The sequence below is a fragment of the Squalius cephalus genome (genome assembly GCF_949319135.1).
Source record: "Squalius cephalus genome assembly, chromosome: 14".
In the NCBI taxonomy this organism is placed as follows: Eukaryota; Metazoa; Chordata; class Actinopteri; order Cypriniformes; family Leuciscidae; genus Squalius; species Squalius cephalus.
In genome coordinates, this window is record NC_137135.1 from 16,675,032 (window position 1) to 16,688,130 (window position 13,099).

Consider the following 13,099-nt stretch of genomic DNA (forward strand, 5'->3'; position numbering starts at 1 on the left):
AGCACAAGCGTTTTCTTACTGAAAAGTAGTTTTATTTTGAAAACAAGCTTTACAGCCATGGCACCTATTACAACATTTTATTGACATGCATGTTTAACCAGTTCAACGTAGATCAGTGCTTGCTCAAGGATCTTGTCCTTATTCTGGCAAATGTCACATAATGCAAATATACAATAAATGCACTTGATGAGAAGAAAAAAAAAAGAGAGAGAGATTTAATGTCATATTTATAACAAACATTAAAAATGCACAGCATCCTTTTGGCAAATACATAAAACATAAATAAATTATCAGTAGGCAGGAATGCCGCAGGGAAGAGTTTTTGGGTTTTGACGTCTTTGTTTTTTCAATCATAATGCTTAGCAACATAACAAATAAAGAGCATGGTGCATTATGTAAGCTTTTTTCCGCTACAATGTTCTGCGTGAACATCAGTGATGGGTTGGGCATATTCTGAATGCCAGTCCCTCTGGAAAATCTTCTGCAACTGGATCTGGACGGTTTGCTGGCCCTGCCCCACTGCAGAACCTGTCTGATTCACAACAAGCCCAACCCCTGCCGTCTGGGTGAAGTAATTCTCAGACCAGTTGGAAGTTCCTGTAAAACACAATATAACAATCGATCATTGTAGCAGGATTATAAATATGACATTCACTTTATTGCACAACTCATATTCACAGTGCTTTTTATGATGAAACCTGATGTCAGATTGCAGCAATATGGAAAATCATGCAGGTGAGAAATTGTGCATGTAGACAGCTAACATACCAATGTAAACGACTCGATCAGTCACCATGTACTTGGCATGGTTGACACGTGCAAACGGAATCCTCTGCTGTTCTCGTGTTGAGGGCACCTCGAAAACTTTCTGTATATTAAAGGGTTATAGGCATTAAATCACCAGTGCTGCCTCAATTTAAATATATATATTAAATATAAAGAGCAGAGAAACGTACAGTATGAATGTTGCAGCTCAGCGGGGGCTTCTTGAGGACTGACAGAGACTGAAGAAAGACAAACATGGCACCAGCAGAGTGACTCCAGCAACTGACCAACAGCTTTACCTCAACACCTCTGGTACAAGCAGCCTCACGAAGGGCCGAGTCGATGACAGGCCAAAACCTACATGACATTAAAGACAATATACATAAAAATCATGGAAAACAATCTTTCAACTAGTCAAATTAAGCTATTAAACACCACATACACATTTAATACATTTTAAAAATGATTAACTTACTTCAGTTAATGGAATTATTGTTCCCACTAACGTTATTTTAGTATTGAGATACTAGCTATTGATTTAAAAATATCTATATCTATACTTTTTATTAATTTTTATTTCAGTTTGAGTTATTTTAGTATATTGAAATGAGAAATGTCGCTTTGGCTACTAGCTGTTAGTCTAAGTATTTTTAAAGTGCCTCTATTATGCTTTTTTTGGATATTACCTTTCATGTATTGTGTAACATAGCTGTTTGTGAATGTAAAAGGTGTGTTTCAAAGATCAAAGTGCCTAGTAAATATTGTTTTTGTCTCCCAAAAGAAAGAACCAATTCTGAATTGACTGAAATGGGTCAATAGTAGTTCCAGTCTTATTAAACCAGTCTTACCAGTCTTGCTCAAACGTCATTGGCTGTCCGCAAACAACGTCTACAAAGACACAAATTTTGGTTCAAATTGTCGACATGTCGAGAAGACGCTGTTTTCTGAATTGATACGGTAAAACCGACGCCATCTTTACTGTTCGTATCACTGTGTGTCAAGTGCTGAAGAAGCCTCTGCAGATAAAATTAAAATATGGTAATGGGCGTTTCATTTCTGACATGCACTGTAAGTGGTAGACCAATCACATGGTAGTACCATCTGACCAATCAGAGCAGAGTAGGCTCTCAGAAAGGAGGGGTTTGGAAAGAACGAATACTTTAACGAACAGTTGAGGAAATTAAGGAAATTAAAGTGTTTTTTGACCTTGGATGCATGTAAACCTATTGTAGGAGAACTCCAAAACTAAATTAGCAACCTTTAAAATAGCATAATAGGGGCACTTTAATATTTTATTTTATTTCAGTTCATGTTTATTTAAATTTTTATGGTTTTAGTTTTACTCAATATCAAATGGTAAAGATTACCGAATGGGCTCCGTGAACTGGGACATGGGAAGGTAGTCCATCACAGACACATAGACGAAGCGCTCAGCATCAGCAATCACTGACAGGATGCTTGAGAGGTCATCAGAACGGCCATGTGATGATAGAGGAGGAGGGGAACTCTAAAAGAACAAGTCAAAATTGCCATGTAAACATTTCAAACATTTCTGCTCACACAAAAAGATGCATGTCATGTTTAGAAACACATTAAAATGAATGATTTAGGACATACATATACAGTCCATGCAATGTATTCATTACAAAGCTCAATTTTTCAGAAGTGAAAAGGTGACAACATGACAAAAAGACAACCTTTCTACACAATGCATTAAAAAAAACTCATATGGAATGAATGAAAACCAGCCAACACAAAAGAGTCAGAGAATGACTGGAATTGTGAACAGGTTGAATAAAATGATTGCAAAAACATGCAATGAAAAAATATATATAATGAATATGGTGAACAAAAACCAGACCAAACAACAAAGTCAACTTGTGAGAGAAACACAACTCACAGACAAATAGACACGTGCAGGGACACCGTTGAATTTAACAGCTAATGGGTACTTAGAACTGGAGAGGGCGGAGAACCGGCCCGGCCAGAAAGGAGGTAGAGATCCATTCTTCTGAGCTCCAATGTCCCAGTACACGTCAAATATCCGTGAAGCGTCCTGTGCTAGACAGCTGCAGTCTTCCACAGTCACTCCAACCTCTTTCACCTGGTAGAAATATTGACTTTATTTTAGCATAAGAATTTATATTTATATCATTGTTTATTTGGGTTGATGGCCATTTTAGTCTAATAAACTGCACTGAATAATGAATAAAATAAAATAAAAACAAAACAAAATTACATTATGTACATGTCAAGACCCAAGGGCATTGCATGTCAACAGAAACCTCCAATAAGATCCATTAACCATCCAATAAGATAATTATATTGATAGATATTGGCTGTGTCCGAAAGCTATCCTATCAAGCAATGACTTTGCAGATAGCACAAAACTGATTCCTGTTTTGCCTGCCTGAGTTCCTCGTTAGTTTCCTAGGTTGTTAATAAGTTTCACACACTAGCTCTACTGTCACAGAATCTAACACACAGGATTGTGAGATATCGTAGGCAGCGAAGGATAGCATTTTTCAGCTTCCGGACGCAGCCTTGGACTCACTTGGGTGAGAGATCGCCAATCCATGTTCGCGCTCCCTAAATACATATGCTTCTTATCCACAACCCACAGTTTGGTATGCAAAATGCCTCCAGTGATGCTCTGCAGGTCAACTCCCCTGACTTCAGCCCCTGAGAGAAAGCACAGAGCAAGTAAGCCGAAGGGAAAAGGCTGCATAACATCCATTCAAAATCATTCAAGCGTTATGAAGTGCTTCATGCAAATGTGCAATATACATTCTGCTGTACGTACCTGTTGCTACCAGTTCGTCTGTGTCTGCAATGTATGGCTGAGGGGCGTTTACTGCAATCTTCAACTTCACTCCTCTTGCTTCCAGCTGCTTCATTTGGTTGAACACTTTTTTGCCCTATTGAAAAGATAGAAATGAACTGCCTTCCAATATAATCAGAATCAATACTATCCTATTATTATCCGCATCTTATTAGATCCTATGCCGATAACAAATGTTCTAAAGCCTAGAGTGCATTATTCTCACTTATGCACAGTAAAATGTCCACGGCACAACATACCAGCACGGACGAGGGCTCCGTAAGGCCCATGTCTGAATCTCGGAGTGTGAAATAGAAAGCACCAATGTGGACAGAGCTGTTTGCTCTGTTTAGTAGATTAGTCCAAGTCTCTGAAATGCTTGGCAGGTGTGGCGAGCCGGAAGGGAAGCTGAGGCCCTCTGGGACACTCTCAACAAGAGTGAGCCTGGTAAACAACATTTAGAAACACATTTAAACATCTCAAACTCGCTATTTAAATAGTTAAAAATTCTTGAGGACCGGTTTCCTCACCTACAGTCAGAGATGCACGTCTCTTGAGGCATCCAGAAACTTTCCAGACAGTGAAGCTCCAGTTGTGCCATCAGGTGTGACATGGATTTAGGGACTCCATACTGCCAGATATGCAATGCAAATCCACCAAAAAGAAGGAGAATGGAGGGCACGAGACAGAAAAGGAAAAAGCTCCTTCCTTTTGTCTGCTAAAACAATATAAAAATAAAATGAAACACATACTATTTACTTATGCTAGCATCTATCTAACAAGACATATGCAGATATCTGTTAGTGATGAAATTGCTGTTTTGTGGCTTTTTCATTTCACATATCCTCTTCTGTTGAAATTCTGTTCTGTCTTTGATGGTAAAACAAATATTTGAAGGCAACTGGACTCAGATACTTCGAATTTGTATATGTATGCAAATCAAAGAGGTCAAATTAGTCCAGAGAAAGACATTCTGGTCTGCAGACATGGCTTGCACTGCAGTATTTTTCTTTCTTACCTGGTATTTTTTGTCACATTTTCACATAAAAAAAACATTTTAAAAACAAGACACATTTACTTGAGGAGCAAAACGACTTATTGAGTCTTGTTTTGTATAAAAATGATGTGAGTTTGTGCCTAAAACAAGACAAAATATCTTGTTTTAGGCTCAAAAAGGCATAATATTAAGGGAAAACAAGTTTATTTTTCTTATCCCATTGGCAGTTATTTGCCATGTTTTAAACAGAAAACTCACTTTATTTTGATAAATCATTCAGAAAACTTAATATATTATGCCTTGTTGATTCTTAAGTAAATATTAATTTAAAAAATGTACTGGAAAAGCAAGAAAATGATTTGCAGTGATTCCCTTCTTCAGGGTAAATCTATGTCTGTTCACTTAGAAAGGTAATAGCATGCCTTTCCTCAACAGGAACAACAATAGTATGCTTGCCTAAACACCATTCATTTTGCATATTGCATGTAATATAATTCACCTCACCTTTGAGGGTGTACACGTTTTGGCCTGGGTGTGTTTTGTGGGACTAGTATTGCCAGTTTTGGTTCCCTGTCGTGTTTCTTTAATGCATTTTTTACTATCTAAAGGTTTCTGCATCTTAGCGGTTTCATCCTGACCACTAAGTGTGGATCCATCACCCTTATCTGAAACAAAGCACTGTTTCACATTGTTCTCTGTGACACGATTTTCTTCTGTCCAATGTGATTGGGAAGCACTTCCTTTCTCCTCACTCAAAGTTTCTTCACAAGCTTGATCCGAGGCCTCGCGTTGATCATCGGAGGAGCACGAGCTCAGATCCTCTACAACAGCATCCTGTGCCGACATCTGCTCATCTTCTGAGACGGTCTCTGCGCTTGCAGTTTCAAATTCAGAAACAGGCTCTATGACGAGATCATTGGTCTCATAGATGTTCCTGAGAGGGGGTCGCTGCAGTGACATGTCATCCTGATCAGAGTCTTTTGTAATCTCAGGTGTTTGATCAAGGGATTGATCTATTTTCGGAGCTAAAAGAGTGGAGGTGTGATCCGAGATATCACCTTCAAAGAGAACATCAGCAAGGCTTGTGGGTAAACGAGCCGATGGGATGGGCAGTGCTTTTTCTCTCCCCCCAGATACTGCCATTTTCCCTCTTCCAGCCTCTGTAGAGCCAGCTTTCTCTTTTTGGCCCTGCTGGCTGGATCCATCCGTCTTCAGTGATGACTCTGCACTCTGGACGGTGACTCGCTTGCGGCCCAGGGAGCTTTGAAAGGTAGGGATACGGGACAACGGTGGTCTCCCTGCTTTACGGGATTCCTCTCCATCCTCCTTCCTCTCGGATGTTGCTTTCTCATTCGCTTCCTCGTCTATCAATTGTTCTGGTGATCTAAAATACACATCCTCTGGTTCCTATAGCATAAGTTCAAAAACATAATATAATTCAAAAACATAACATAATGGGTGTATACACATGTAACATATGCAATTTGTTGTTTGTATACATACACCCTTTACACTTTGGTACATGTTGTTAGCAATTATAAAATGCAAGACTGTAGATATATAGATAGCATAAAGGTACAAATAATGTATATTTAATTTGTTGTTTTTAGACACTCTTTACACTTGGTACATACAGTATGTTATTATCACGTATAAAATACAAAATTATTTAATATGCAAAGACTGTAGACAGATAGAATAGAAAGATAATACTGTATAATCAACTCCATATCCCTTGATCTCTAAATGCAAGACTGGTTAACAAGTAAGTAGCAAAACGTTTGTCTAACATTATGCAAGGGCAGTAGAAGGTGTGAAACTGAAATGTTTAAACGCTAAAGAAAAAAAGCTGTAACCTTTTTAAACACCAAGCCAGCAAGTTTGAAACCCTAGTTAGCACGCAAGCTACTCACCATGACCACAGGCGATAACTATTCTCAACTTATCCGTAACGAGTAACTATTTTCACAAATAAAACGGCAAAAACAAAACGTATGACGATCTGTACGAGGTGGTAAACTTGTTGTATGTCCAGGCGATACAGTTGGTAAAGGAGACGCTGTATCTGTCTGCGACGTGGCTGCAGAACTACAGCTCACACAGTGCGGTACAGTGAAGAAAGGAGAGCGAGAGAAAGAGAGAGCGAGAGAGAGGAAAAAGTGAGGAAGAAAAACCTCGCCTACTAAACACGCGATGAGTTCAGACGTTACAAACCACCTCTGACTCACAGCCTGCGAATCTACACTGACCGCACAGCATCAGTGCGACTGACATAACTCTTGTTCATGTTATGAAATGATGAGTTCATCAAATACAGCAGAGTATATATATATATGTATATATGTATATAACTTAAAAATGTGTTATTTAAACCAAGTTGTTGATTTGCTCGTTTTAATCAGTTCGTGTAATGAAAAGCAGATATAAATCATAATGACAGGAAGGAATGACAGCTGACATGACGGTTATTGATGGCGCAAAATTGAACTAACCGCCGTTTCTCAAGTGGTAGTACTGTAGTACCATTGTTGATTGATTGAGGGCTCCCCTACAGGCCAAGTGCGGTAATGCAACGGGCGTTTTTCATGCGTCCTGAAACTTCTACCGCTGTAACACGCCCAGTAAACCACGCCCACTACATAATACTTCCTAAAAATGAGATGGCGAATCTCTTTGTTCGTCTTTTCCCCTTTTTGAAGCTCCTCTGTACCTTTGAAGAGTTTGGTAAGACAGTGTTTTAAGAACAGCATCGTTACCATTCTTCGTAGTGGGCGTGGTCTTGCATGAGGAGGAAGTCACGTTTGTTTATGTTTGTCATTGCCAGTATGTACCGCGAGATGTCGCCATAGATGAGTCCGTTTGATAACGCAGTGCATAAACACGAACGGGACTTTAGTGATGAGGGAAAGGATTTATTGGATGTGTCACGGCGATTATATGGTCTTTCATGGTCATTTGTAAGGTATTGCTGAATTTATTTTTGTAATATTTTAGGGGATTTTTGTGTCGCATATTTATGTCAAAACCGACCTATGAACTAGCAAATCGATTTTAAACTCTTATCTAGCAACGTTAGCCACACAGCTAGCCACTTTATATCAGTCATTTTGATACAAATGTGTCAGTGTTAGTGAGTTAAACAGTTAAAAACTATTAAAATCTGTGCTGTGTGCACCGTGCGGATGAACAGGTCGAGCGAATAAACAAAAGTGCTGTCATTCGCGACTGTCAAAACTCCCGATCAGTCACTGTTACTGTTAATGTTACTGTAATGGCTGTTGTCGGATACAAGATGCTTTTGTTTTCGATGAGGAAGATGTTGTTCTTGACATTCAGTGTCAATTTTTGAGTTGATGTAAAACTTGGCTGTGCTACTTTAGTTACATTAAACGCTTTCACTTTTATTTTGCAGATCACAGGTTGAAAAGGGACATTCTCACAAAGGACTTTTCAGAAGTGTGTTTTTCTCGTCGTGTAGTAATATGTGACCACATAATGATAATCATACAAAGACAGTACGGCTGATTTTTTTATTTTTATTACCATTTTGCTAATATGATTTACACTGATTTTATACCATTTTAGTTTTATTTTATTTTGATGCTTTGGTCTATACATTGTTTTGTATAATATTTTTCTGATATCCATCATCATAATGCACTCTCCAGTTCCACCGTCCCCCATGAGACCAGCCGTGGCCCCATCAGTACAGCTGGGTGTCACGGTTCTCTACGCCTGTCTCTATGGGGGTCTTTTTTTAGTCGTATACATTCAGCTTTGGTTGCTGTTACTCTACCGGCATAAGCGATGGAGCTACCAGAGTATTTTTCTTTTTCTTTGCCTGTTCTGGGCAGCTCTTCGCACAACACTCTTCTCGTTTTATTTCCGTGATGCCCTTGCGGCCAACCACCTGTCCACTCCAGTCTACTGGCTCCTTTATTGCTTCCCAGTGTGCTTGCAGTTTTTTACTCTGAGTCTCTTCAACCTTTACTTTACTCAGGTAAGTCACAAGTTACACAGAGAAAGATTTATAAGATGTTTGCTCGGTTGAGAAATCAATCCACTCCCTAATAACAATGTTTCATTTTGACAGGAGCTGCTCAAAGTCAGAAGTGTATTCAACATTGAGCCCAGCATAGCGCTGTGAGTACATTCACATTCATGCATATTAGTTAGTACTGTCAAGTGAATAACATAATCTAATTAATTACATGGTGTGATAATTCATTTGCACATCAAATTTAGCTGAGAAATTTATTGTGTCGTTATTGTGTTAAATAAGAAAAACATCAAATAGTTATTATAAAAAGTAGATTTAGAATTCAATATTTTACATATTCAACATATAATTTATTACACATAAACCTTTAAAGCCATGATTTTTTTCGGAAGCTACATCTTAATTGGTATTTAGATATATTTACAGACCAAAACAGTTTGGTTACCAACATTCTTCAAAATATCTTGTCATAAATAGTCATACAGGTCAACAAAAAGTCATACAGGTTTGAAACAACATGAGGGTGAGTAAATGTAAATAAACATAATTTTCATTTTTGGGCAAACAAATTTTATACACGTTATTTTTTCGTAACTAATTAAATGAACACGTTAAATCTACAACCTTAATATTAATGGATATCATTTGTTTGATGAGAATTGTATGGAAGCTTGTTTCTGCCACAGAATAAAAACTAAAAAAGGTAATTGAGACTTTTTGTCTCACGATTCAGATTTCTTTTCCTCTGAATTGCAAGTTTATATCTCACAATTCTGGGGGGGGGGGGGGGAATAGGCAAAATTGCGAGATATAAACTTGGATTTGTTTTTCTCATAATTGCGAGTTTTGTAATTCGTAATTCAGAAATTTTCTTACAATACCGAGTTAAATCTCACAATTCTGACTTTATTTCTCAAAATTCTGAGTTCATGACTTTAGAACTTACAATGTGAGTTTATATCTCGCAGTTCCGTGTTTATATCTGAACTCGGAATTGTGAGGAGAAAGTCAGAATTGCGAGTTTATATCTCACAATTGTGATTTTTTTTTTTTTTTTTTTCAATTGCAAGTTATAAAGTCAGAATTGTGAGATAAAAAGTTGCGATGACCTTATGATTTAAGTGGCAGAAACAAGTTTCCCAGGAATTGTGTGTGAACTTTGACTTCCAGACTGACGGCTCGGTGTGTGTATGCCACCATGAGTGCCGTCTTCCTGTGCGTCAACATAGTTTGCGCAGGCCTCGGAGAGCATGGAGGTTCTGGTGTAGCCGGTGAAAACACTTGGAGGCTGGTTTTGCTTCGGGTTCTGGTTAATGACCTACTGTTCATTCTGGAAGCTGTGTGTCTGGCCACATCTCTGCTCCTGTTAACTCGATTCTCGCCCACCACCACCACCCCTTATCTACGCAGTAAGGTACATACTTTGCAAGGACTTGAGCTCAAATGGTAGTCGCAATCTATTTGACTTGTTTAATCTAAAATATTCTGATGTAGTTTATGGTACTCTGGATAACAGTGTCTGCTAAATATCTACTCAAGATTACTCAAGATTAAATCTCTGTTGCTGTTCATGATAAACAAGACAAACTTTGGTATGTTTGATGATGTCCAGCTGTGTTGTGTTTGCAGGGGCGTTGCCGGACTGCGGTGTTGGGGGCCGGTGTAATCTTGCTCTTCTCTAGCAGGGCTTGCTACAATCTTGCAGTGCTGTTTTTGTCTCAGAATCATAAAGTCGAGGCTTTTGACTATGACTGGTACAACATTTCTGATCAGGTGGGCAGTTGCACTTTTGTTGGTTGCTAATGAAAGGGTATTTCTCTCACTGGTCAGTTTTTGATGGTTGTGTGTTCTTCTCAAAGGCTGACCTTCAGAGTGAACTTGGAGAGAGAGGCTACATTATCTTTGGAGCAGTTCTTTTCATTTGGGAGCTGCTACCTACCGGCCTGCTCATTCTCATCTTCAGAGTTCGCCAGCCTCCTCAAGAAAAGGTCTTTATCTTTTATTTTTCCTCATACACTACTGGTAACCCTCTTTGGTCAGTTTTGACTGAAAAATTTGATGTTTTTAATTTTTTTTTTTTTTACTTCATAGTGAGAAACTTGGTAAAGGTTTTGGCACTTGCTTTGTGAACTAAAAAAAAATAATAAAAAAAATAATCATGGACATGATTTCAAAAGGTTGTGCAAAAAATAGTCACAATTGCACTTCTCACATTCAAAAATGTCGGCATTGGAAATGAATGGGAAATGAATTTCTAGTGGAAACTTTTGGTACTGCGCCCAAATAAATCTAAAAAAGCTTTTTTTATTTTTAGATATCAACCTCAAATTTGGAACACAACTTGTTTTGATTTATGGCTTTTAATTTCTCGCAGATCTAGAGTAAAACGTGTTTTGGAAAATAGTTGAAATAGTGTTTTTGTGCATTTTTCATAACTATAAATGTAAAATTCTATAACTTTTTTTTTTCACTTCAGCAATAATCTGCCCCGTGTCTTTAAAAAGAGTCCAAGATTAAGTCTGTGTTCCACAGCATTCAAGATTCATGACAGTTTAACTTGGAAATTTCATTTACAGGTCTATACTCAAAACGTTAATAAATGGATTATAACAACTGCATAAAAATTATTTAGTACCATAAATAATAATAAACAGTTAAATAATACTTTTATTAATACTTTTAATAATTAATAATCATTTTAATAATAATCATTTTAATGTAAATAATAATTTTCCACAGAAAGATTAGCTGTTTTCAACATGGATAATAATCAGAAATATTTCTTGAACATCAAATCAGCATATTAGAATGATTTCTGAAGGATCATATGACACTGAAGACTAGAGAAAATTCTGAAAATTCAGCTTTTTTACAGGAATAAATTACAGTATAAAATATATTCACATAGAAAACGGTCATATTGAATTGTAATAATCTTTCACAATATTACTGTTTTTACTTTATCAAATAAACGTAGCCTTGCTGAGCATAAGCGACTTCTTTCATTAAGAAACCTTACAGACCCCAAACTTTTGAACAGTAGTGTACATTTTCTGTATTTAGTTCCATGACAAAAAAAAAAGATTGAAAAGCAAACTAAATGAAGAGCAAACTAGTTTCTCATCTGCCAATATATATATTTATATTTGCATTAAATGTTGGCTTCCTGTATTAAAAAAAAAAGGTTTGATCTAATGACTTTTTTTAATCCTCACAAAATACAAAAATTAATTTAGTTCAGTCATTAAATGTATGAAATGCGTTTTTAATAAAATAATAGGTCTGAGCGTCATTTACATGTTTGCTTTGTTGTTTATTTCAGAACTGCAGCCCGGCCATGTGCAACCCACAAGCCTCACAGTCATATTTCTTTGATGATCCTCGAGGAATGGATGATGACACGGCTTCTCTCTGGAGCCACAGTATCAATCCTCATAGCAGGTAGTGTGATCATCAGGCTTTGACTATTACAACTCAGATACTTGACGTTAATGTGATCAATTGTGATACAGTGATTAAAAGCGAGTGTCTGCACCAACAGCTGGTTTGGGTCGAGCGAGACGACTCCACTCCTCTTCAACAGGAGCGACCAGATCAACCAACACCACTCACTTTACTCCACTCCACAGACCTGACCGCTATGCACAGCTGCAGAGATCTTCCTCTGACCTTCTCAGGCAATAGCACAGCTTTACCTCTTCCTGTTGAGTAGCTCAATAGGTTTGTTTGCACTAACATGCATCAGAAGCATCTATACTTCTGAAATTGCACCTTGACTTTTTAAAGCTGAGCACAATTAGACTAGATGCTCATGATAAAAGGGACCAGAAATGACTTTACTACGATTTAAAGGAGTTATAACCTCATTTATCTTTTTATCATTCATGAGATTCTTTGAAATGTATTAACAGATGTTTTTTGTGTGTGTGTGGGATGGTGACCTTCAAATGGTGCATATGGAAGCAATACATTTGGTACTTTGTGCTCTGATATTTGCCAATTTACTTTAATAAAAAACTAATTTAAACATTTTCATTTTTAACTTGCTTTTTATATATTTATGGTGCGTTCATGTATTGTTGGAATTTCAGTCAAGACTAATACTCGGACTTTAGAAACTGAATATTTATAACTCATTTGACCATTTGTGATGTCATGAAAACATAATAATCTTATCTGATTAACAATTTTAATATTACCTTTGGTTAATGCTCATTATTAGGACTCTATTAGGTTCATTTGTTTCTCTTGTTGGTAAGACTATAAACATTTCATTGAATTTACACTGCAAAAGAACAGCATTTAGATACACGATATTTCAGAAACCATATTGGTATCGGCCGATACATGTTCATTTTTAATGTTATCGTTATCGGCTATGAAAAAAACCCCGATAAATAACGGATAATAATTTCCTTGAGCTGAGACACTTAAGATACACACTGTTCGCCCTGATGTTTTTGAAGTCTGTCATATAGTTTATTGTGCAGTATGTACATATCCTCCTATTAAAACA

The 13,099-nt window shown here is 37.3% G+C and overlaps 2 protein-coding genes across 4 annotated transcripts; one reads left to right on the forward strand and one right to left on the reverse strand.

Moving 5' to 3' along the window:
- Positions 1-13: 13 nt before the first annotated feature.
- pld7 (phospholipase D family, member 7) lies at positions 14-7,395 on the reverse strand. 3 transcript variants are annotated; one of them, XM_079892891.1, is made up of 11 exons: positions 7,340-7,395; positions 5,088-5,990; positions 4,117-4,304; positions 3,847-4,030; positions 3,569-3,683; positions 3,320-3,447; positions 2,666-2,869; positions 2,133-2,272; positions 957-1,122; positions 769-868; positions 14-597 (listed from the first exon to the last, which is right to left on the reverse strand). In XM_079892891.1, the coding sequence occupies exons 1-11, from the start codon at positions 7,340-7,342 to the stop codon at positions 392-394; spliced, it is 2,337 nt and encodes a 778-aa protein (XP_079749017.1). In that variant the 5' UTR covers positions 7,343-7,395; the 3' UTR covers positions 14-391. The 3 variants fall into 3 exon arrangements, with proteins under 3 accessions (XP_079749017.1, XP_079749016.1, XP_079749018.1); XM_079892890.1 differs by lacking the exon at positions 7,340-7,395 and adding an exon at positions 6,497-6,716; XM_079892892.1 differs by lacking the exon at positions 7,340-7,395 and adding an exon at positions 6,497-6,697 and having other exon boundaries at positions 4,117-4,301.
- A 19-nt stretch (positions 7,396-7,414) lies between these two features.
- On the forward strand, positions 7,415-12,615 carry gpr137 (G protein-coupled receptor 137). The gene is made up of 8 exons (XM_079892898.1): positions 7,415-7,545; positions 7,996-8,583; positions 8,677-8,726; positions 9,754-9,997; positions 10,213-10,356; positions 10,443-10,571; positions 11,906-12,024; positions 12,125-12,615. Exons 2-8 carry the CDS (start codon positions 8,239-8,241, stop codon positions 12,216-12,218), a joined length of 1,125 nt encoding a protein of 374 aa, XP_079749024.1. The 5' UTR covers positions 7,415-7,545; positions 7,996-8,238; the 3' UTR covers positions 12,219-12,615.
- The last annotated feature ends 484 nt before the right edge of the window (positions 12,616-13,099 follow it).